Raw genomic sequence first — 23,219 nt, forward strand, 5'->3', positions numbered from 1 at the left:
ATTTTGTTATGCTTCCTTGGTGCACCCCCTAGTGGTCTTTGTTCGCAGTCTTATGGTAAAAAAGTTTTAGATGTAGAAAGTGATGTTGGCTACACAAAACTGTGAATGTATTTAATGCCCCTAAATTGTACATTGTAAAATCTAATGTCGTTTTCATTCTATTTTGTTGAAAGCTTGACATACTCTACAAATGAAGAATTATGTTAATCTAAAATAATCCTCAAATAAAACAATGTTATCAAAATTCATTTCTTCTGGAAGATAACTAATTGGCAACATAATAAGCCTTATGTTTAATGATCCCATTTTTCAGAAATACTGGATAATTTTTTTTTTTTTTTTTTTTATTGCTTAAAGTATTACAAAGGGTATTACATATGTGTCCATTTTTCCCCCCCACCCTAGACAGTCCCCTAGCCTCCCCTAGCCCCCGGTGTCTTATGTCCATTGGTACAAGTCCTTTGGTTGATCTCTTACCCCCCTACCTCCTGCACTGGATGATTTTTAATCAATTAAAAATCCCTTATCCACACTCAACAGGACTATGCTAAAATGACAATTCTAAACTAAGTTAAACTATCATAGAAAACTTTTAGGTATTACATCCTGGATGATCATAATTAATGTTGCTAATTCTATAAACCACAAAGGAAAATACACTTCATTTCATAAATTAAGCAGTAGTTATTTAACCATGTTACTTAAGAGGGGAAAAAAGCGAAAGAAACAATGAATGGTCATATGGCCACTGTTGAAAACACTATTATATCATACATCATATTCCTGTCTAAATAATGAAATTATACAGATATTCCTACTTAAGTAAGAGTAAAAAAAGGGGGGGGGGGTCAAATGTAAATTGTGGCACTAATAACACCTGCAATGTGAATAAAGAAAATAAAAAGAAATAATTTTCATTCCATTTGCACTGATCCCATTCCCCAGAACAATATCCTGATTTTACGTAAGGCCTTAACCAGCAATCCCCATACTGGAACTTCCAAAATGTAAACAAATACATTGCCAGTAATAATAAAAACCACTTTACTTTTAGTAGCACTCCCATTAAGCTTATCTCATTTGAGACCCACAACAATCCTTTGAGGTAAGTAGGCAAAGGCAGAATGAATTAGTTTCTCTATTTGTAAAATGATGGCGGTGGATAATATTAAAGGGTTTTAAATATGTGTGTCAGAATCCTAGTAGTTCTAATGCCTCAAAGACTAGGGGGTGTCAGGTGGGAGGCAGGTGGGGATTCAGCCCTTTTGCCCTAATTTCAACGAAAGGAATACTCATCTGTTTTATGTTTTGGGGTTATGAGCAACATTTTATGTTTAAGAAACAATTACACACACACACACAAAATGAAATGATTACACAGATTAGATGACTTCTAATATCCCTTTCAGCTCCCATTTTACATGAGAGACTAATAAAGGCACAGAGATGACAATATCCCAGCCAAGGTCAAAAGTATAGGAAATGCAAAGGACTGAGGTGAACTCAGATCTAGGGTGACTCTTTCTCCTACACTGTATTTCAGGGATGTCTTGTATAAAATAATATGAGCCTTTTCAAAAATCACAACTGTCAGAAAGGAAGCACACGCAAAAAAGGCAGAATTTGTTTCATTTTAGCTCAATTTTGAGAATTTTAAAACATTTTAAAAATAGCGAAAGAAATCAAAATGTTTACCTCCTCTGGAAATTCTTCACTGACCAGAGACATAATCAGTGATGTCTTCCCAACTCTAGCTGTGAAAAGAAAAACCATTACTTTAATAGAGTGTTCAGGTTCATAAGCTCATAATTTAGCAACCACATAGAAAGTCTGTTATTTGTTAGCCAAAATAAGAGGCATCCAAATTACCACATTTTATTACAATACTTCAAGTATATCTCTTTTTCTTCTGCTTAGAAAGTTACACATACTCATTGTTTGAAACAAAAAATTATCAAAATTTATTATATGTAAGTAAAATTCTCCCATAATGTCCTTATTAACAACTTAATATAGACAGTCTCCCAGATTTTTCCTACACTCAAGTTAATATAATAATTTACCACAGTGGAATCATAGTATTCAAGCTATTTTACAATCTTCCTTTTTTATTTAATTATGTATTTGGGCAGTATTCCATGTCGTATATAAAAATCTCCTGGGAGAGGGAAGGAATTCTGTATTATTTAATGGATACAGAATTTTTGTTAAGTATGATAAAAAGTTTTAGATCTAGACAGTGGTGATGGTTACACAAAATTGTGAATGTATTTAATGCTCCTAAATTGTACATTTACAAATGGTTAAAATATTACGTTTTGTATATTTTATCACAATTTAAAAAAACAGCAATCATAAATCCATTTTATATTAATATTTAGAAAGCTTCTTACATTAGTTTTGGATAGTTGTATAAGAATCCATTGTATGATGTGTCATAATTAATATAATCTAACAATGAACACTGTTGAGGTTTTTACTTTTATAAACAATGCTACAATGATTATTTCTAAAGGATAAATTTCTAGAAGTGGAACTCAAGTTAGCATGCATAATCTTTTTTAAAAAATATATTTTATTGATTTTTTACAGAGAGGAAGGGAGAGGGATAGAGAGTTAGAAACATTGATGAGAGAGAAACATCGATCAGCTGCCTCCTGCACACTCCCCTACTGGGTATGTGCCTGCAACAAAGGTACATGCCCTTGACTGGAATCGAACCTGAGACCCTTGAGTCCGCAGGCCGATGCTCTATCCACTGAGCCAAACCGGTCAGGGCAGCATGCATAATCTTTTATGTTTTTAATAGATATTGTTAAATTACCTCCAAAAAAGAATAAACCAATTTACATCCTTACCAATAAAAGGTCAGAGTGCATATTTCTGTACACCCTTACATTCTTTCTTTTTTAGGGTATCATATTTAAAGGGTTAATGAGAGCAAAGAAACTTTCTTATTACATTTTCTAACCTAGAAAATTTTTTAATGCACAAACTTAAAAATCTTAATTTTCATTCTGAAATGTGCCGTGCATTCTCCTCCCTTTCTGATCATATAATTGCTATCATTAGACATCCAACTGCTTATTAACTAAATCCTTTTGCTATTCTCAAGGAAAACAGTCCACTGCTTATTAATCTCTGCCATAATAGCAAATTCCAGTTCCCAAAAGTAAAGTCTAAATATAAAATAACTGGAAAATTTTAAAGTTAAGAGAAGTCACATTCTTTTTTTTTAAATGAACAAAAAAAAAGGATGAACTGAAAACACAAGTCAAGTCTTTGGAAAAATAACAAATGGCTGGAGAGTACTGGTCCAAACAGAGGGTGTGCTGTGAACAAGTGAGGGCTGCTGGTGGAGGGACAAATTAGATGGTCTAACAGGTGCCTTCTAGCTCTGATTTCTTCGGTTCTTTTCAACTGACTGTGTGAGAACACTTGGGTCTTTTCCAAGTGGCTGAGAGTGAACACTGTCACTGAGTTCTGACTGTGTCAGTGAACTCAGAGCCCAACTTCACAGAACTGCTAGAACCTAGTCATCAGTGTCAGCTGGTCCAGCTCCCCCCAGATATGTTCTGATAAAGAACCTAGGACCCAGTGACAGTTATTTTCTCAAGGTCTCACTAAAAGATTGGTTGCACACCTAAGAGAATAACCCATCTCTTGATGGCTAAGCCAGTGTTCTTTTTCTTATGCCAAACTTTAAAAAATACTGTTAACACAAGTTAAAAATACAGAAAAGGAATGGTGACCCCCTAAAGTCAGCAAACACTGAATACACAAATACTACGTAAGTTAATTAAGATACTCACTGATTCACTGGTGACTAATTCAGCAGCTCTGGCTCAAATTTTTTTTTTTAACTTATTTTAAGAAAATTTCAGACTTACAAAAAACTGCAAAAATAGTACAAAAGAGCCAGGTCTGTCCTTTAACCAAATTCCACATATGTTAACATTTAACCACATCTGCATTATCATTCTCTCTCTAAATATATATACTTAAAATTTTTTTTAAACCATTTGAGAGTAAGTTGCAGACATGATGACCCTTTATGCTAAAGCACCGTAGTACACATTTCCTAAGGACAAGATCGTTCTCTTACATAACCACAGTGCATTGGCAAGATCAGGAAATTAACACCAATAAACACTATCATCTAATCTATAGACTCTATCACATCTCACATTCGTCCCACTATTATCTTTTATAGCAAAGAAAACTCTTTGTTTTTCTGACCAAGATCAAATATTGCATTTGGATATCAGTCTCTTTAGTCCCCTTTAATCTTTAGTTCCTCAATCTATCATGACCTTAACTTTTTGAAGAATACAAGCCATTGAATTTGTACACTATCCCTCAATTGGGTTTGTATGATGTTATCTCATGATTAAGTTCAGGTTTTGCATTTTTGGCAGGAATATCCTAAAAGTGATATTGCACCCTCCTCCGTGCATCACAGCAGAAGGGAGTCTTCCCTGGACCAAGACTGATGGTGTCAATTTTGTCCCGTTACTGGTGATGTTGGCTGTCATCACTTGAAGGAGGTGGTGCCTGCCACTATAAAGTTATTTTTCCTATTGTAATTAATATATATCTTAGGAGGAGATACTTTGGACTATGTTAATATCCTGTTTCTCATCAAACTTTTGCCCACTGGATTAAGCAGTCATTCATGATGCTTAAATTTTGTTTCTATCAAACCTTCTACATTACTTTGCATTTTACTATAAGAAAAAAACTTCCCTTCTGATTCATATTAGCATGGTCTCATGGATTATTCTATGATTTATAAGCTGTTACTGTCACTATTTGGAGGCTCCAATTTATTTTTAAAATGACATTTTAAAGTATAAATCAGCATGATCCCATTTTATTTTTATTTTTTTATTTCTTTTAGAATATATTTTTTAATCTCAATATAATCAGTAATGAAGCTTTTTTGCTACAATCATTACTTTAGTTCCCAAACATGCTACAAGATAATTTTAACTTTTCCTGGAAGTGTTTGGTAGTTCTGACAATAAGACTGAATGCTACAAGGCAGCTTACGGCTAGTTACCAAGCTATCACACCTATTTTCTTGGCTTGCTTTTCAGGAAGGTAACATTGAGGTATGGGAACGCCCTCTCTCGAAGTTAGCCTGGGCGGTGGCTGTGGTAAGCCTGCAGGAGATGGGTGGACCTCGTTCTTACACCACCAGTCTTGCTTCCCTGGGTCAAGGAGTGGCCTGTAATCCTGCTTGTCAGATCACAGAGCTCCTTCCATGATTTTATTGTCATATAATCAAACAAAATATGAAGCTTAGAACTGGATCACTTGACCCTTTCTCTTCTTATCTCCTCCCAATTCAAAATGCTTGCCTCTCTCTCTCTCTCTTTTTTTTTTTTGCTTGCATCTCTTAATAGCCAGCATTCTCTTAGATCTGCAGTTACGCTCAACGCATTCAAGCCTCAGCACAACCTTTGTAGTTTTGGCCTTTTTTCAGTCTGTCCACCATAGCCACTTTGCTCCTGTCATAATGCCGCTTTCCCTGTGCGTACAGAGAATCCTTGCCCTTCTTGTACTGTGTTTCTTTGTGGGGTTGACGCTTGCCACACTTCTTACAGAAAGTTCGGCGGGTTTTAGGAATGTTCACCATGTCTGCGAGAGCTATCAGCAGGGAAAGCAATCCCATTTTATTTTTAAAATATTTATTTGCATAGAAAAAATACACCAGGAAGGATATATATACCAACAGTGGTTCACTCTGAAGTAAATGTGATTGTAACTTTCTTCTTTGTGCTTTTCTATATATTTCCCAATTTTCTAAAATAAACATAATTTTTGTTACTAGAAAAAGGTCAACAAGTACTATTTTATGTCATTTTTGGTAGTCAAAATTGGCATATTTTAAATTTACAGATGGCAACTGAAATTTACCTAAAGGTTGACATGTAAAATGCGTGCTTTCATCCCTTCAATAAATATTTCCAGCAATTCTCTCTGCCAGGCACTATCCCAGGTACTGCGGGTACCATTCATCGAGGTCTTCTCTACTTTTTAAACTTTCATGGAGATTATAATCCAACAGATTTATAAATTTTTCACCAATAAAGAACACTCTTTCTACAAATCAGCATAAAAAGCACAACTCAAAAACTGTGGCTATCTTGATTCACACTTCCTCTGCACTTAGCCTTCAAATTATGTCAAATTTTCCTTTGAAATTTTTATTCATTCTTTCTTCTCAGTTCCCACTTTCCCTATGGTACTTTTACTGAAACGCCTCCCAGTTCCCAACTTTCGACCCCTTCCTCCTATCTCTCCTTACTAATTTATCAACAGTACAAATCCCAATCCCAGTCCATGTTTTTCACACATTCTTTTCACTTACTAACTCACCTGATCAAAAAAGCCTTCCTTGACTCTCAATTACCTACCACATCAAGGTGAAACTATTCTACTTGCCTTTGAAAATCATACAAAATTTAACACAGATCATCTATGTAATCTCATTTCCCACTATTCCCCACATACACGATTTGCATTTTTGGCAGGAAATAGGCCACTCTGCTCTGCATAAGTACAAACGAGCCATGATGAATCCTGCTTCCCCACTGGGTTGTTTCTTTTCTTCACCTAAAATGCCATTCCCCCTCTTCCCTCTCCAGCTCCAAATATTAACTAACCATCGCTCAGGACACCTCAAATTCTATCTAAACGCTAAAGACATCCCAGGGCTACTATAGCTCTCCCCATCTTCCTTTGAACTACAACTGTGACACATAACTTGCATCAAACTATTACAAATATAAATTACATAATATGTATGCATTTACATTAACACAATAACCATGTATTTGAAAACACTAGATAATGAATCAAATTTTCTTGATTTTATATGAATGGGATAAGGGCCTCTAGCATATCGACCAAACTGAATGAACTGTTTCACTTGATTTCACCTCCCCAAACACAGCAGTATTTGGAAGCTTCAGCACTGCCACTGGGGAGACTAGTCCCACCTCCTAGAGATTCTGAATTCTCCCTTTCAAAGCTTTTCTTAAGAGCAAATGAAGAGCTGGGAGTAGTATAGAAAATGCTATTTCATTTATAAAATTACTTTGTTCAACTTGTTTCTAGTAAAAATTAAATAGTGTTGCAATTTCAAATAATATTAAAGGAGGGTGTGATACAATAAAGAATACACCTGGCCTGGCCAGTGTGGCTAAGTGGTTGAGCATTGACTTATGAACCAGGAGGTCAGGGTTTGATTCCTGGTCAGGGCACATGCCCAGGTTGCAGGCTCGATTCCTACTACAGGGCATGCAGGAGGCAGCTGATCCATGATTCTCTCTCATCATTGATGTTTCTCTCTCTCTCCCCTTCTCCTTTCCTCTGAAATCAATAAAAATGTATTTTTTAAAAAAAGAAGAAAAAGAATATACTTGGTCTTTATCCACAGTTCTGGCATAGAACTTCAAAATCCCTTGGCCATTGCCTCAATGATAGGAGTGTCTTTTGTTAGTCCCTTTCAACCATGCTTGAGTTTAGCCCCATGGAATGATGCATTGGGGCTAAGAGAGGGCTGAGATGGCTTCAGGATGGAGGCTGGCAGCTAGAAAAACCAACCATGTTATTATAGAGTTGGAACTTTCAGCTCTACCCCAAAACCTCCAGGGAAAGGGTAGGTGCTAGAGCTCGAGTTAAGTCACATGGCCAATGACTTAACCAATCATGCCTACATAATAAAGCCTCATATAAAAACCCTGGACATTCAAGCTCAGGGGAGCTGCCTAGTTGGTGAATATTGATGTACCAGGAAGGTAGTGCACTCTGACTCCACAGGAACAAAAGCTTCTGTGCTCAGTACCCTTTCAGACTTTGTCCTGTGCACCTCACCTGGCTGTTCATTTGTGTAATCATTAAGTATAGACTTTTCCTAAGTTCTGAGTCATTCTAGTGAATTATAGAACCCGAGGGGGTTTTGGGAAGCCCCAAATATGTAGTCATCCAGGAAGAATTGTGGGTAGTCTGGGGACCCCACTTTGCAGCTGGGTGTCTAAAGTAAGTGTAATCTTGCCCTGGCTGGTTGCTCAGTGGTTAGAGCAATGGCCCTCAGACCCAAGGATCACAGGTTTGATTCCCCACCAAGGGCACACACCTTATTGCAGGTTTGATCCCCACCCTGGTAGGGGCATGAACAGGAGGCAACCAATCAACGTGTCTCTCTCATTTCTATGTTTCTCCCTCTCCCCCTACCCCTCCCCTCCCGCCCTTCCACTCTCTCTAAAAAAAAAAAAAAAAAAAAAAAAATCAATGGAAAAAATTCTTTGAGTGCGGATTCAAAAAAGTAATATAAAGTAAGGGTAATCTTATTGGAAACACTGACCTTGAACTTGTAGGATATGATGTTAGCCCAGGATAGTAAGTATCAAAATTGAATTGAGCCCTAGCTGGTTTGGCTCAGTGGATAGAGCATCAGTCTGTGGACTGAAAGGTCCTGGGTTTGATTCCAGTCAAGGGCACATGCCCAGGTTGTGGGCTCAATCCCCAGTAGGGGGCGTGCAGGAGGCAGCCGATCAATAATTCTCTCTCATCACTGATGTTTCTATCTCCCTCTTCCTCTCTGAAATTAATAAAAATATATTTTTTAAAAATTGAATCGAATAGTAGGACACCCAGATAGTGTCTGAAAATTGTTAGAATGCAGTGGGCATGAGAGTTTTGTATTTATAAAAGAAAGTGATGACTCAAAAAACTGAGAAGCACTGTAATAGATCTTCTATCCAAGAGTGTGAGTTCTACTCAGATTCATTTGCCACCTACTTGGACCAAGACTTAAGTGGGGATAATATGGAAAATGTATTAAACAAGATAGACAAAATTGCCACATAAGAGTTACGGATCAAGTGCTATGTTCAATCACTCTATTTAAAGAAAGGAAGTGGGGGCAGGAAAGCTCAGAAGAAGGGATTATCTACTTCTCCCAGAGGTCTGGAAACATAGCAGGGAATTTAAAATGAATAATCACTTAAGGCACGTGTGTTCTTTTTTTTTATTTTTTTTTATTAAATATATTTTATTGATTTCTTACAGAGAGGAAGGGAGAGAGATAGAGAGTTAGAAACATCGATGAGAGAGAAACATCGATCAGCTGCTTCCTGCACACCCCCTACTGGGGATACGCCCGCAACCTAGGTACATGCCCTTGACCGGAATCGAACCTGGGACCTTTCAGTCCGCAAGCCGACGCTCTATCCACTGAGCCAAACCGGTTTCGGCATGCACGTGTGTTCTTAAGACAGTATTGTGCCTGTGTAATACCTAGGCAACCTTCCAGAATATCACCAATGGTTTCCCAAAGGACTCCCTAGCTGTCCTTGGTGAAAACCTGGTATTTCCTACCAGCTACTTAGCATCTCCAGAAAGACTAAGGAACAAGTATTTCTCTGTCACTCACAGGAAATAACAGGAAACATGTCTTTCTCGTCCACTGTTGAATTCCTAGCTCCTAGAAAATGCACTTAGTAAATGGAGCTGTATGGCCTAGTGGTTAAGGGCACAGATTTGAAATTCTATGTTTGGCTACTTTTGAAGGAGAGAGGGAAATGCAATGGGGAGGGAGCTTCACCTTACTGGTTATGTTTTATTTCTTAAGTCGGGTGATGGGCATTTGTTGTATTATTCTTTATACCTTTTAAATAAATATTTTACCAAATAAATAAATAAATAAATAAATAAATAAATAAATAAATAAATTCAGCCTTTGGAATCAGACAGAATTGGACTGAAATCTTAGTTCCAGCACTTACTAGTTGTGTTTCCTAAGGCAAGCCTCAGTTTGTTCATCTATAAAATATGATGCTGAAAAGCTGCGTTGAATTGGTTAAGAGAATTAAGATGACAGATGTATAATGCTTAGGACAATATCTGACACACATATGGTAGTTGTGGTGATGATGATGATGAGTTTGAATTAAAGGAGTTAAGGGAGCACTGGAATGGGCCAGAAAATGTGGATTTGGGAACCAGCTTTGTCATTAACACTGTGACCCTGAGTTGTCACTGACTTTCTCTGGGCCTCAATTTCCTCATCAGTTAAAAAAAAAAAAAAAAAAGATTAGATGGTATCAATGCTTATATTCTATGATTAATATAAACTATCCTATAGTAGTACTCTTAGAAAACAGGCCTATAATAGATAAAAAAAATACAAGTTATATTAGGTCACAGACCCAATAACAGCCTAGAAATGGCAGACAGATCTCCAAATTGTACGTTATCTGGTTAATTGCGTATGGGAAAGTGATTTGGCAGAAACATCTATATATATATATATATATATATATATATATATATATATATATATATATATATATATATGGCTAATATGCTAAGTGTCCGACCATCCGGGTAATGATGTCACGGAGCAATGCCCGGCTTCCTCTCCCTAGCGATGACTAGCCTTCTTGCAGTTTCTTTAGCCCAGGAACATGACTTGCTTTATAGCCAGGTGGAAACATTTCACACTTTAACCAAATGTTCTTGTGTGCCTCATTTCATTTGATCTTCACAGAAGTCCTGGAATAGGTAGATAGGAGACTCAATGGAATCCTATTTTCTTTTCATTAGCTGGAAAAATGGAGATTTAGAAAGCTTAGAAACTTGACCCGACTGAAAAGAAGAAATGGTGGACCTTGAAAATGACTTCAGGTTTTCTCACTGCACAGAATACAGTCAAACACTGCTGCAGTTAAATATTTTACCCTTTGTTCTCCCTGCCTGACGTACAATAATAATCTGCTTTGTGTTGATATTTACTGTTGAGTTGCTGACAATTACCTGAAAGAGAAGTTGGGGTGCTTCACTGGGCTGGAAAAGTTTAGCTAAATCAGAAAGTAGGTCTAATTAAGCAAGTTTATTCTATATCTATAAAGGCTAAGTTGACCTGCACATGTGCGATACATATAAAGCTCTTGCTGGCACCAATCGCACACATGTGTTTCCATCTGTCATTGTCGACTGTGAATTTGATTGGCACTCCTATTATAAAGGGCACATAGCAATATTAAAATATTTCTTCTAATTAATTTCCTTTCAATGTGCACGAATCCATGCACTGGGCCACTTGTTAATTTATAAGACCAAGTGTGACTCGCCAAGCCAATATGGGGTCCAGGAACTTCTAGAACTTGACTTTTATTCAGCATTTCATAACTTTTTCCTTAAATAAGTCCTTTCAGCCGAAACCGGTTTGGCTCAGTGGATGGAGCGTCGGCCTGCGGACTGAAAGGTCCCGGGTTCGATTCCGGTCAAGGGCATGTACCTGGGTTGCGGGCACATCCCCAGTGGGAGATGTGCAAGAGGCAGCTAATCGATGTTTCTCTCTCATCGATGTTTCTAACTCTCTATCTCTCTCTCCCTTCCTCTCTGTAAAAAATCAATAAAATATATTAAAAAAAAAAATAAAAATAAATAAATAAGTCCTTTCATCCTGGTCTTGTTTAGGGTCTTTGCAACCTCAAACCTTCAACTAGCTCAAGGTAGTATTTACCTCAACATCCATAGTCGTCTATCCTAATTCCACACCATTATGCAAAACGGAGGCAAAAGTTATCTTATTTAAAATGAGCGATTATCCAGCATCAGGAAACCTAGAACTCAGACCTCCTATCTATTTTTTTCTTTTAGCGAGTGATGCTGCAGAGCAATAAGAATACATTTGGGAGGGAGCCCTAATAAGGTTCCTTGCAAAGAGTAATCACCCCTCTGATTGCAGAGCTCTCTGTGGATCACCAGGCAGGAGAATGCCTCTGCTGTGAAGTCCAATCAAGTCCACGGGGCCTTGTCCTTTATGCAATTTATTTTAGCAGGCAGCATAACTTCCAGGTGCTTAAAACAAACATTTTAGAAGATCCAATGGCTGTACAATTCCTGTGACCTTTGAGCATCTGGGCTTTTCTGGCCACAGTGGAGATGTCTGTTTTTCCCCCTAGTGTCTCCAAAGTCACAAAACTCCCACCAACACTGATGTTCCCAGAAACATTTCCATTTCTGAAGAACTCTCCTGGATACCTTATATCTCTCTATATTCTTAGCCTTATCTTCCATGCTAGGAGTGGGAAAAATGAATTTGATACTCAATAACTCAGATACTCCTTGGTAATCAAAAGGAAAACAAATCTCACTCTTGCTTGGTCCTTGAGAATTCTAATACTGTTAAGCCTTTGAGCCTTCTCATAATCCCCTTTTTAGAATTACCATTTAAAAATTTCGCTTACATCCCACCATTCCAAGGCCCTCACCAGAGGAAGCCTACCTAACTTTTAACAGTTCACAATGTTAAAACAAAATGATCGAAATTAAGTCAATCACGAACATGAAAAAGCCTATTAGCTTTCAAGAAAGTTAAGGACTTGTTCTCCTTAATCAGACTCACTGAGAATCCTTTAGCAAAATTCAGGCCTTTGACAAGTGTTCTCTGTTAACTTAAAGTCCCCTCCCTCACCATAACCCTTACAATTCTCCCTCATCTCTCTTCTTAAAAACTCAGAACAACCCTTTCCTGGCCATAGTCCCTTTCTGTTTTTCCACAGACCCCCTATACTCCCAGAGATATTCTCAGAAGAGAAAGACCAACATTCAAAGGAAATTCAAATTTCTTCACAGCTCAGCTCAACAAGGCAATTCTGGCTGCCTACCCAGCAGCAGGCTCCTGCCAAAGTACAAACCTGCCACTAGGTCTATTCCAACAGGGCAGGCCCCAGAGATGGGAAAGGAAACACCTTGGCAAGACAGGAGGTATTGTAAAGACTACAAGTAAAGGGCTTTACTTATGTTTGCTTGTATAGACATACAAGACAGTGGTACCAAGAGTGGGAATACTTCAATTTATTTATTTGAATATTATCTTTTAGAGTGTGAATTTATTTATTTATCCATTCATATCTTGTCTCATTAGGTAGAGAATATAAGTCAGTTTAGCACTCACAACAATAAAACAATTCCATCTAGTTTCAGAGGTAAGTGCATAATAAAAGGCCTTTTAAAAATCAAAGAACATAAATCACTTCCTCATAAAAATCCGAGGGCAATTTCCTTTTTAAAAATAAGTTCAAAATCAGAACAAGAGACAGATTAGTGAACTTGGGAGAAAATGAGCATGTCTTCACTAGTATCATTTTGGGTTTCCTTTCAGAAGAGCAGTGAGATGACAGATACTTTAACTAATAAAGGATTACATAGATGTGATTTAGTTAAGAAATGTTTAAGTGAAACTAATCTAGGGCTTTTTGCTCCCCTTGTGCCTGCCTACCTAATCTTGAGTGAGACTGCCAAAAAATAACAATAATAATAATAAAGCAGGTTTAAAATTAAAATTTCAAGCTAATTGAGAAATGAATGAGTGCCTTGAAGATAAGGAAAACATTTAAAAATATTTTATGTTTAAAAAACATTTATATAAGCCTACATTCAAAAAGATCCCTTAAAAATGGCAGATACGAGTATAAACACTACACATTTTTAACTGATAAGAAAATAAAAATTATTTCCACAAAAGGGGCAAAATCCCAAGCTCTTCTCTAATTGCTGTACCAATTAAATTTTATATTTACTATAAAATAAAGTATATTTTATATACTATTGTTTTATAACAAATATCAATAAATTTCATTTAAAATTATATATGAGAAGATAAGTATACAGTATCTTACATAATAAAAGAGAAACATGGTAATTGGCGTACAACCGCTACCCTTCCCATTGGCTAATCAGGGCAATATGCAAATTAACTGTCAGCCAAGATGGCGGCCGGCAGCTAGGCAGCTTGAAACTAACATGAGGCTTGCTTGCTTCAGTGACGGAGGACTCCAATGTTCCCCGCCTGCCGCTGCAGGCCTCTGAGCCTGCAGTTTAAAAAACATTGTAACGAATATAGAAGATAAACAAAACCCCAGAAACCTGCAGCCAGCAGGATCGCAACATTGTAAGCAAAGGCCAGAAACCTACTTTCAGCAGCGGAGGCCTAAGAGCTGGACCCAAGCCTCAAAGCTAAACTGGCCCAGAATAAAAAAAAAAAAGAAAGAAAAAAAGGAGCGGTTGGGAGCTTCAGTCACCCGCAGCCTGAAAACAGCCTCAGCTCCTCACCCAGACTGGCCAGGCACCCCAGTGGGGACCCCCACCCTGAAGGGTGTGTGACCAGCTGCAAACAGCCATCATCCCCTCACCCAGGCTGGCCAGGCACCCCAGTGGGGACCCCCACCCTGAAGAATGTGTGACCAGCTGCAAACAGCCATCATCCCCTCACCCAGGCTGGCCAGGCACCCCAGTGGGGACCCCCACCCTGATCCAGGACACCCTTCAGGGCAAACCAGCCAGCACCCACCCATGCACCAGGCCTCTACCCTATATAGAAAAAGGGTAATATGCCTCCCAGCACCGGGATCAGCGGAGCCGCGAGGCCTCCCGGCACCGGGATCAGCGTGACAGGGGGCAGCGCCCAAACCCCTTGATTGCCCTGCGGCTCTGTGTGTGACAGGGTGGGGCGCCCCAACCCCTTCCCCCCACCCCCCCACGGGCCCTGCTCTGTGTGTGATGGGGTAGAGCCATAACTTCCTCATCGGCCCTGCCCTGAGTGTGAGAGTGGCGGCACCCCAACCCCCTGATCGGCCCTGCTCTGTGGGTGATAGAGGGCAGCGCCCCAACCCCCTGATGGGCCCTGCTCTGTGCATGACAGGGGGCTGTGCCCCAACCCCCTGATTGGCCCTGCTCTGTGCGTGACAGGGTACAGAGCCCCAACCCTCCTGATAGGCCCTGCTCTGTGAGTGACAGGGGGAAATGCCCCAACCCCTGATTGGCCCTGCTCTGTGCATGACAGGGGGTGGCGCCGCAACCTTCCCATGGACCCTGCCTTGAGTGTGACAGGGGGCGGCGCCCCAACTCCCCAATCGGCCCTGCTCTGAGCCCAACCAGGGGCTGCACCTAGGGATTGTGGGCCTGCCCTCTGCCACCCGGGAGCAGGCCTAAGCCAGCAGGTCGTTATCTCCCGAGGGGTCCCAGACTGCGAGAGGGCACAGGCTGGGCTGAGGGGTCCCCCTCCCCCTGCCCCAGTGCAAAAATTTTTGTGCACCGGGCCTCTAGTTTAATATAAATGTTAATATGAAGGACAAAAATATTATCCTTTGTTAGCCAGCCATTTGATGATCTCTCTTTCCTTTATTTTGCCTGAGAAGTATTGAAGTATTCTATAAAAACAAAAAGCATGGCCACAAGTATGCCCAAGGACAGAAGGCCTTTTGATTCACTTCAACACAACATGCCACAGTCTGTCTGGGACTCCATGCTTCTAGATGATCTACTAGTAAGTAGGTCATCCATGGGAACATCATTCATCACTATAGAACTAATTATCTAGATTTATCCAGGCTAAAATTTTCTTTGTGCTTTCATCACATCTTTTGAACATCCAGTTCTAAATGATGGCAAATTCCTAATATTCATGAAGCGGAAATAACATTTTCTGGGTCCAATTACCGCCCTACCAGCCATATTGGCTATTTTTTCTTGATAACAAACACTGTATGCTTCAAAGGGACCTACTCCTCATTTTTTATTTGTGTCTTTATTAAGAAGCCGTGTTGGCTCTTCCTAAGTTATTGTAATTAGAATACACAGGGAGGAGGAGGGTGACTATGAAAGTGTATCTTTAAGTGGAAAACTTGAGCATTTGGGACAATAGATGAGCATCATTCCAGGGGAAAATATTATTGACCATATGCAGATGATGCGGGCCTACAGAAGGACCAATGCTGTGATCTATCCCTCTCCTTCATACCCGATCCACACCAGGGTCCAATGGTGCCAGAAGAACAAGAGACAGTGGAGAAAGGATGCTTCAACATCCTTGATCAGAAAATCAGGCAGTAAACATAGTCTATTTGAAACTGAGCAGTTTAATCTTCAAATATCATTCTAACAAAGACCAGAATGGCTTTAAAAGGACCACAGAAAGTTTTTTGTTTTTCTAAAATAACTATTGGCTTAATTCCTGAAGTCTCTTTAACTCTTAACCCTAGCCTACACCTAAAGAATCATTCCCCAACCCCTTCAAATCTCTAAGATGAACCTCTGGCATTTCAAAGAGAAGTTGACTCCGTTTGGCGAGTACAATAATTCCTGGCAGCCAAGACATGGAACAGACATGCATTGTCAGTGTAAGTCACCGGTCTACTTTATTGCCAGAACATAGGAATCTCCCAAACGAAACCGAGCTAAGGACATGGGACAAGAGACTGGATGAATGCTGCCTCTTCAAATCCTACCAATAACCACAGCAGACTGGATTTAAAAAAGGAGAATGATCAAATTTTTATATCTGAGAGGAATGGTTTGGAAAACAAGGAAAGCCTAAATAAATGGAACTAACCTGAACTCACTCATTCTTTCAACAACTATCTGAGTGCCTACTTTGTGCCAAGTCTATTCTAGGCACTGGGAATATCTAAATAAACAAGGCAAATACCCTGCCCTCATGAAGCTTACTTTCTAGCCCAAGAAAACAAGAAATAAACAAGAAAAAAAAGAAACAAGAGTAAAGCAAGGGCCAGATTGTGAAGGACTTTCTAAGCCTCCATTAAAAAGTTTGGACTTTATTCTAGGTGAAAGCAGACATCATCTGGGAATTTGAAAAATGGGTAACAGGATCTGAGATATTTTTTAATGATGAGGCTATCTGCTACATGGAGAATGAACGAAATTAGAAGCAGGGAGACCAGTTAAGGAGATACAGTATTACAGAAGCCTAGGCCAGTGATGGCGAACCTTTTGAGCTCGGCGTGTCAGCATTTTGAAAAACCCTAACTTAACTCTGGTGCCGTGTCACATATAGAAATTTTTTGATATTTGCAACCATAGTAAAACAAAGATTTATATTTTTGATATTTATTTTATATATTTAAATGCCATTTAACAAAGAAAAATCAACCAAAAAAAATGAGTTTGCATGTCACCTCTGACACGCGTGTCAGAAGTTCGCCATCACTGGCCTAGGCCAAGCTTGAACTAGTTTGTCAAAGGTTCCACTGATAAACTAATCAGTCAGACAAATCCGGCAAGAGCTACTGGATTCATTTAAAAAGAGGATAACAATTTTACTCTCTTAATAATCTGATCAGTAGAAAACAACTACATCTCAATTTAATTTATAAGCAAGGCCTTAGTAAACTAAAACTACCTTGTATACTTTTAATGTAGCTACATAATTCAGATAAAGGGTAATAAGGCTCATGCTAATTTTATTGTAACAAGGACATTTGTTTAGCATGCAAATCTAGTTAAATACAAATTTTGGCCAACAAATCTGACCAGGAAAAGCTATAACCTGAAGAACTAAGTTTTGTGTGGTCGCATTTTTAAAGATTTTTAACATTTTGTTTTGTTTAAAGATGGTAATTAACTTTTCCTTTGGCCTGAATGGTATTTAATATGTTCAATAATTAAGATAGATGATATCTGAAACACTTTGGCTTTCTCTGCAAATAAACACCTTAAAATTTATGTTCAGCCTAACTTCTCTGATCTAATCACCAAATTAATATTAAGCAATTAGTTACCAATAAAGCCTGGAGGGGTCAGAATCTAGATGGGCCAAGAAAAGGTCCATTTCACCTTCAAAGGGCAGTAAGTTTGTCAAGAGAGTGTTGAAACCATTCACAACTATTTAGGAGCTCCAATGAATGAACCTGCTGCTGTGCGGTGCAGGGACACACACTAACAGCAATAAAGTGCGCTGAAGTGATAGAAAAAAATAGGCTTTACAATATCAGATATGATGCCCCTCTCCCTTTGCTTTTTCCCATTCCCCTCAGTTAACATCTTAAAACTGCAACTGAATTACTACCACTTTTTCCTGAAAGAGTGGTTTTCCTGATAAACCCACATTTCAGAGCAGTACTATTTAAAATAGTCTTGGTCACACTTACATGTACCTAGTATCTAAAGTGCTACAGCTAGGCTAACAGCTATGAAATATTTACATTAAACCTCAAAAAGTAATGCTTCAAACATTCCCCCCCCCCCAAATACTACCCTTTAAAATAACTAATTAAATGTTTCAAATAAGTATACCTCTTTCTAATATTTTTAAATGTGAAAAGAAAGTATATATATGGTATGGTAGCTGGCCTGAAGTTTTTGGTACCACATTTTTTAAGAAAAATGTCTTCCTCAAAACCTAAGGCTTTCTTGTGTCAGGTTTCTCCCTCTGATCAAAAAACTCTTGCACATATACTTTTGTCAACTCTCTTATTTGCTTTCTTTTCTGCAGAACATAGCTTGTAATTTTTCTAACAAATGTTTAATTATTTTCTGTATTTCTAAGTAAATAATACTGTTAACATTTTAACTTAAATGTCTTTTTAAATTTTGTTTTGTTATTGTTTTTCCTTTTCTTTTTTTTCACTTAAATGTCTTTAGGCTGACAATATATTTTATATATGTATAGTATTCCTATTAGGTGTTTTACAGATTGATTATATGTAACTGTTTCCTATGTTTAAAACTAATTAAACTTGGGATTTTTGCTTTTTAAAAATTAGTGTTAAAAATGAATATATTATAAAAAAGAAAAAAAATGAATATACTATAAAACCATTTGATGATACAGGTCAGGATCAGTTTTTAAGCAGATCATCTACGCCCTTTTCCTACCTTGCTTTTCCAAATACATCAGCATGAATCATGTTAAATAACACCTTCCTGAACTTTGTCAAGGAAGTCCATGCAAAATACAGATTAAGATATGGCTATAGCCCTGGCCAGTGTGGCTCAGTTGGTTTGAGCGTCATCCCATTCACCAATGGGATGGATTTGGTCAGGTCATATACCTCAGCTGCCACTTCCATCCCCAGTCGGGGCCCTCGAGAGATGTTTCTCTCTCTCAAAAGAAAAAAAAAAAAAAAGACATAGTTATTTTAAAGATTAAAATTCACAACTGCAAATCAAAAAGTAAGCTGGCTATGTTTACGTCCAACTTCTGATTCTAAAGGAAGATTTCTCCAAACAGCAGGTGAACGCAGATTTCAACGAACAGCAAAACACACTACAGAAGAGGGTCCTTCCTTCCTTCCTTGGGAGAATATGGCAGGGACTTGGAGGGGCTTCTCTGGAAGGGAGTGGGGCTCAGAACAGAGCGCTTCAAAACAGCAACGGCAACGCTTTAACCAGTGGATGTGCTTGAAAACGAGCAGCCCAGCCCCGCCAGCCCACTCTCTTCTTCCAGTCCTACCAACGGAGTCATGGGACTTGCACAGTGTTATCAGAAGTCTCTGCTGTCCTGTCCCCAAAGCCGGGAACAGAAGGCACTTCTCCTCCATTAGATCTTCAAAAGGTGCAGGGTCTCATGTGTATGTGTGTGCGCTGGGTCTCCTGCGTGCCTGTCGTTATTTATAAATCAATCACCCGGTAGCTACGGGATAAAGAATGCTTAAAAAGACCGGGGAAAGCAGGTTTTCGGGTAACAACAATCCTCTCGACTAAAGGACCCTCCCCGGAGAATTATTCATTCATTGAGCCCTCGTATAACTTGGAGAGTACATTTTTGAGGAATGCGCAAGTGTACCCAGAGTTATGCCAATGCAAAGTACAAAGAATCCCTAAAAACGCTCCATATCTTCATGTCTATGCTGAGAGAGAGACGGCGTTTGTGGGGGGAAAAAGGCAGAAACCTGACCTTGTCCACCAGTCGAATAGTTCTGCACCCCTCCCCCTAGCTTTCCCGGGAGCCGCTCCCGCCATCCCCATTGGTCGGGCTGCCCGTCCCAGCACCTGCCTAGCGGTGACAAGGGAATCTCCGCGGAAGGCGAGAGGGTCCGAAGGGAGGCGGCCTGGAACCGCCGAGGCCCAGGAGGAGAGGATTCGCAGAGGAAAAGGCGGAGAGGACCTTGGGAGGGATGAGGCCGGGCGGCCAGAGACTAACGGGGACACGGCTTGGGAGGGCGAATGGGGGGCAGGGGAAGGGGGGGTCTCAGGAGGGCCCAGGGGAGGAGGGGGCGGAGAGCCTCCTGCAGACAGCCCAAAGGGAAGCGTGAAGGTGCACGGGGCATTGGGGGCGCGCAGGGAGGAGCGCGGGGCGGCGAGGGGCGAGAAGGCCCGGGGCAGCAGGGGCTGCGGTGCCGCCGCCAGCCCGGGTGCGCGGACTCACGTTCTCCCACCAGCAGGATCCGCACGTCTTTCTTCATGTCGGCGGCTCGTAGGGGCCGGGCTCGGCCCGCATGCATGGAGCGGACTCCTCTCGCTGGGAGCGCCCACCCCAAGGCACCGCTCTCCCCGCGCTGCCTGCCAGCCTCCCCCGCTGCCCCGCCCGAGCCTGGGCCACCGGGGCCTGCCGCGCCGCCTTCTCCGCTGCTAACCCGCTCCAGAGCCGGGACACAGCCAGCTCCGCCTCCTCCGGCTCCGCGGGCAGCCGCGGCGGCGGCGGCGGCGGGGTCGACGGGGCGCCGCGAGGGACAAGTGCTTTCAGAACGCGAACGCGAACGCCGCTCCAACTTAAGCCGCGTTCCTGCCTCCCCGCGGCGACGCAGAGCCGGGGAGCCTCCCCCACCCTCTGCTGGGCACAGATGCTTGCATCACGTTTTGAGCTGGGAATTTGAGTGGCAGATCCGCTAGTCTGATCCCCAAAGAATTTACAAAATAGGGGCCGGTGAAGTTCCTTATCCAAAGTAACATAGCTGGAGGTTGGCAGTGACTTAAGGCGGGAATACTCTCACCAGACTATAAACTCCAGGAGGCAGCGACCTCTTTGCCAAATTTTCGGCTGTGTCCCCACTCTCTGGGAGATAGGCCTCAGGTAATGCTTGATTGAGTAAAGGATGATGGCTCCCGGGTCGAGCCCTTTCCACTTCCCAAACCCTGGCAGCTTTTTGCATTATCAAATACGATTCTAAATAAGATGCTTTTACTGTGTGTGTGTAAACAGATTCATTTTTTTTTTTTTTTTTTTTTTTTGTAGCTAAACTAAGTGACTTTCCCCTGGTCTAAGCCAAACTTAGTTCCTGCAACAAACTAAGTGACGTCCTGTGGTTTACTTTAGGTAGGGACTTCTGGTATTTCTTTGTTGAGCTTGCCCAGCATAGTGCTGCACACGTAGGTGGCACTGGATAAAACAAACAAACAAAAAAACTCGTTCTGATTTTTCTAACACTGCCTTAATTTCCTCCTGACCCCCCTTACATCTGAAGTAATTTGTAGCTACAGCCCTAATGTTAGAACAGTGCTCATCGGGACATGCACAGGGGAGGGGGTGGGGAGAATGAATAAAGCCTATCCGTGCATAATGTGCCTTTTTTTCTATCTGAAATATTACATAATACATTTTTAAAGGAAATAAAATGTATACAATACCAATCCCCCTTCTTTCTAGGACAGTGGTTCTCAACCTTGGCTGCACATTAGAATCACCTGGGAATCTTTTTTAAAATCCTGATTTCTGGGCCTCATCCTCCGGAAATTCTGTTTCTTTGTTATGGGGTGGGGCCACAACATTAGTAACAAAGAAACAGAATTTCCGGAGGATGAGGCCCAGAAATCAGGATTTTAAAAAGATTCCCAGGTGATTCTAACGTGCAGCCAAGGTTGAGAACCACTGTTCTAGGAGAACCCGTGTGGTCTGGTGCAGCAGTTAAGAGCTACTGACAAATTGGGTTTGAATCCAGAGTCCATCACCTAATAGTTATGTGATCCTGAGTAAGGTCTTGTACTTCTCCAAGCCTGTCCCTTCTTCTGTAACGTGGCAACAATGATAGGAATACCTACCTGTGGTTGGGAAGAATAAATAAAATGCATGCCAAACATTTGGTACAGTGCCAGACTAACAGTATTTGCTCTGAACTCAGCTATCACTAAAGTGGGAAGGGGGGGGGGTCCAACATGCCAGTGTGTACCTCCCAGGCAATACAAGTTTCTTTTTACAGCCCCTCTCTATCTCCTGATCAGCTGTATTTCTGAAGCTATAACCTCCTGTCTTGCCTTGCACTTTATGCCTTTCTCAAGATAACAGACGTCCATCAGGGGTTACTAGAAAGTTCTCCTGGAAGACAGCATAGCTCCGTGGTTAAGAGTCAGGACTCTGGAGTCTGCCTGCGTAGGTATGAACCTCAGCTTCGCCAATTACTAGCTGTATGTCATCAGGCAAATTGCTTAACTTCTCTGTAACCGCAGCTGCCAAATGGAAATAACACCTCATGGGATTATTACGAAGATTAAATGAGTTAATATAATAGGAAAACATATAATAGGAAATAGTGTCTGATACATGGTTAGTGATTATATAAATGTTGGATAAATATAGTAAGTTGCAAGAGAAGTGACTTTTGTACACCTCTCTGAGCCTAAGAATAGAGCCCATGATTACACACACTGCAGCAAGACATAAACCAGAGAACGGAGTTGTTGGCAGTGGAACTTACTGTTGGAATATTATAGATTGATTACTGTATATTAAGGAGACTGGGTAAAGCCAAGAGGACAGATTGGTATCTAAAAGGCACTGATGGAATTTTCCTCTAGAATGCTGCTAGGAAAGAGCTCTACCATCACAAGGCAGGCTTCATGCCTCCTTGGCACGGGGACATGGGAAGGACATGGGGAGGTCTGAACAAAGGACTCTTGCCAGGAGTTAAGAGGATCCATCTTTTATGCCCATCAAAGGAGGAACTTGCAACATAGCCACTCTGAGTCTCAGGACAGTGGAACACCCAGGGCCAGTCGGCAGGCCTGCTGGGTAGAAGATATGTCTATATTAAATGACTGACATTGGGTGGAGCAAGAGGCTGTCCTCTGATTGGTGAGTTAGACACAGTCCTGGGAAGGAGGCCAAATTAGACTTGGGTTGGCATCAGTCCCACGTGTCAGATCCATCTATCTTTGGTCTCTCAAGTTAAACCCAAAGCAACATCCATCACCTGCCCATTCTTCCCTGTGGTCTCCCATTTAATCCAGGAAGACTTCTCTTCCCTGCCAAGCTCACTCTGGTGGACTAGAAAAGTTCGGTGCTTTGACACAGGGTAAATATTTTATCTTGCCTTTTAAGGCATGTGTTCCTGGGTCACTGTTCAAACATCCACGTCCTCTGCAGAGTCACATGGCTTCGTCTCTGGAGGACACAGATTCTGTTCGCTTGGCTGGAAGGCACCTCACTCAGCACAATTACTTATTAAAAGGCATTTGATTATAAGTAA

The 23,219-nt window shown here is 40.6% G+C and overlaps 1 protein-coding gene and 1 pseudogene across 11 annotated transcripts in view; both read right to left on the bottom strand.

The window, feature by feature from the left end:
• The window catches only part of RHOT1 (ras homolog family member T1), a 60,682-nt gene extending 40,239 nt beyond the window's left edge, over positions 1-20,443 (bottom strand). For 6 of the 11 annotated variants that reach the window (XR_009449173.1, XR_009449172.1, XM_059669525.1 and 3 more), the window contains exon 1: positions 1,696-1,754. Coding sequence is in view for 9 of the 11 variants with exons in the window: in XM_059669525.1 (XP_059525508.1) it covers positions 1,696-1,728 (33 nt within the window). In the remaining 2 variants the exon portion in view is untranslated. Of the gene's footprint in view, positions 1-1,695; positions 1,755-20,185 lie in introns of those variants that run through there. The other 5 variants (XM_059669524.1, XM_059669527.1, XM_059669532.1 and 2 more) reach the window with 5 other exon arrangements.
• LOC132218377 (large ribosomal subunit protein eL42-like) lies at positions 4,885-5,735 on the bottom strand (annotated as a pseudogene).
• Positions 20,444-23,219: the final 2,776 nt, after the last annotated feature.

This window comes from Myotis daubentonii, chromosome 16, assembly GCF_963259705.1.
Source record: "Myotis daubentonii chromosome 16, mMyoDau2.1, whole genome shotgun sequence".
NCBI lineage: Eukaryota > Metazoa > Chordata > Mammalia > Chiroptera > Vespertilionidae > Myotis > Myotis daubentonii.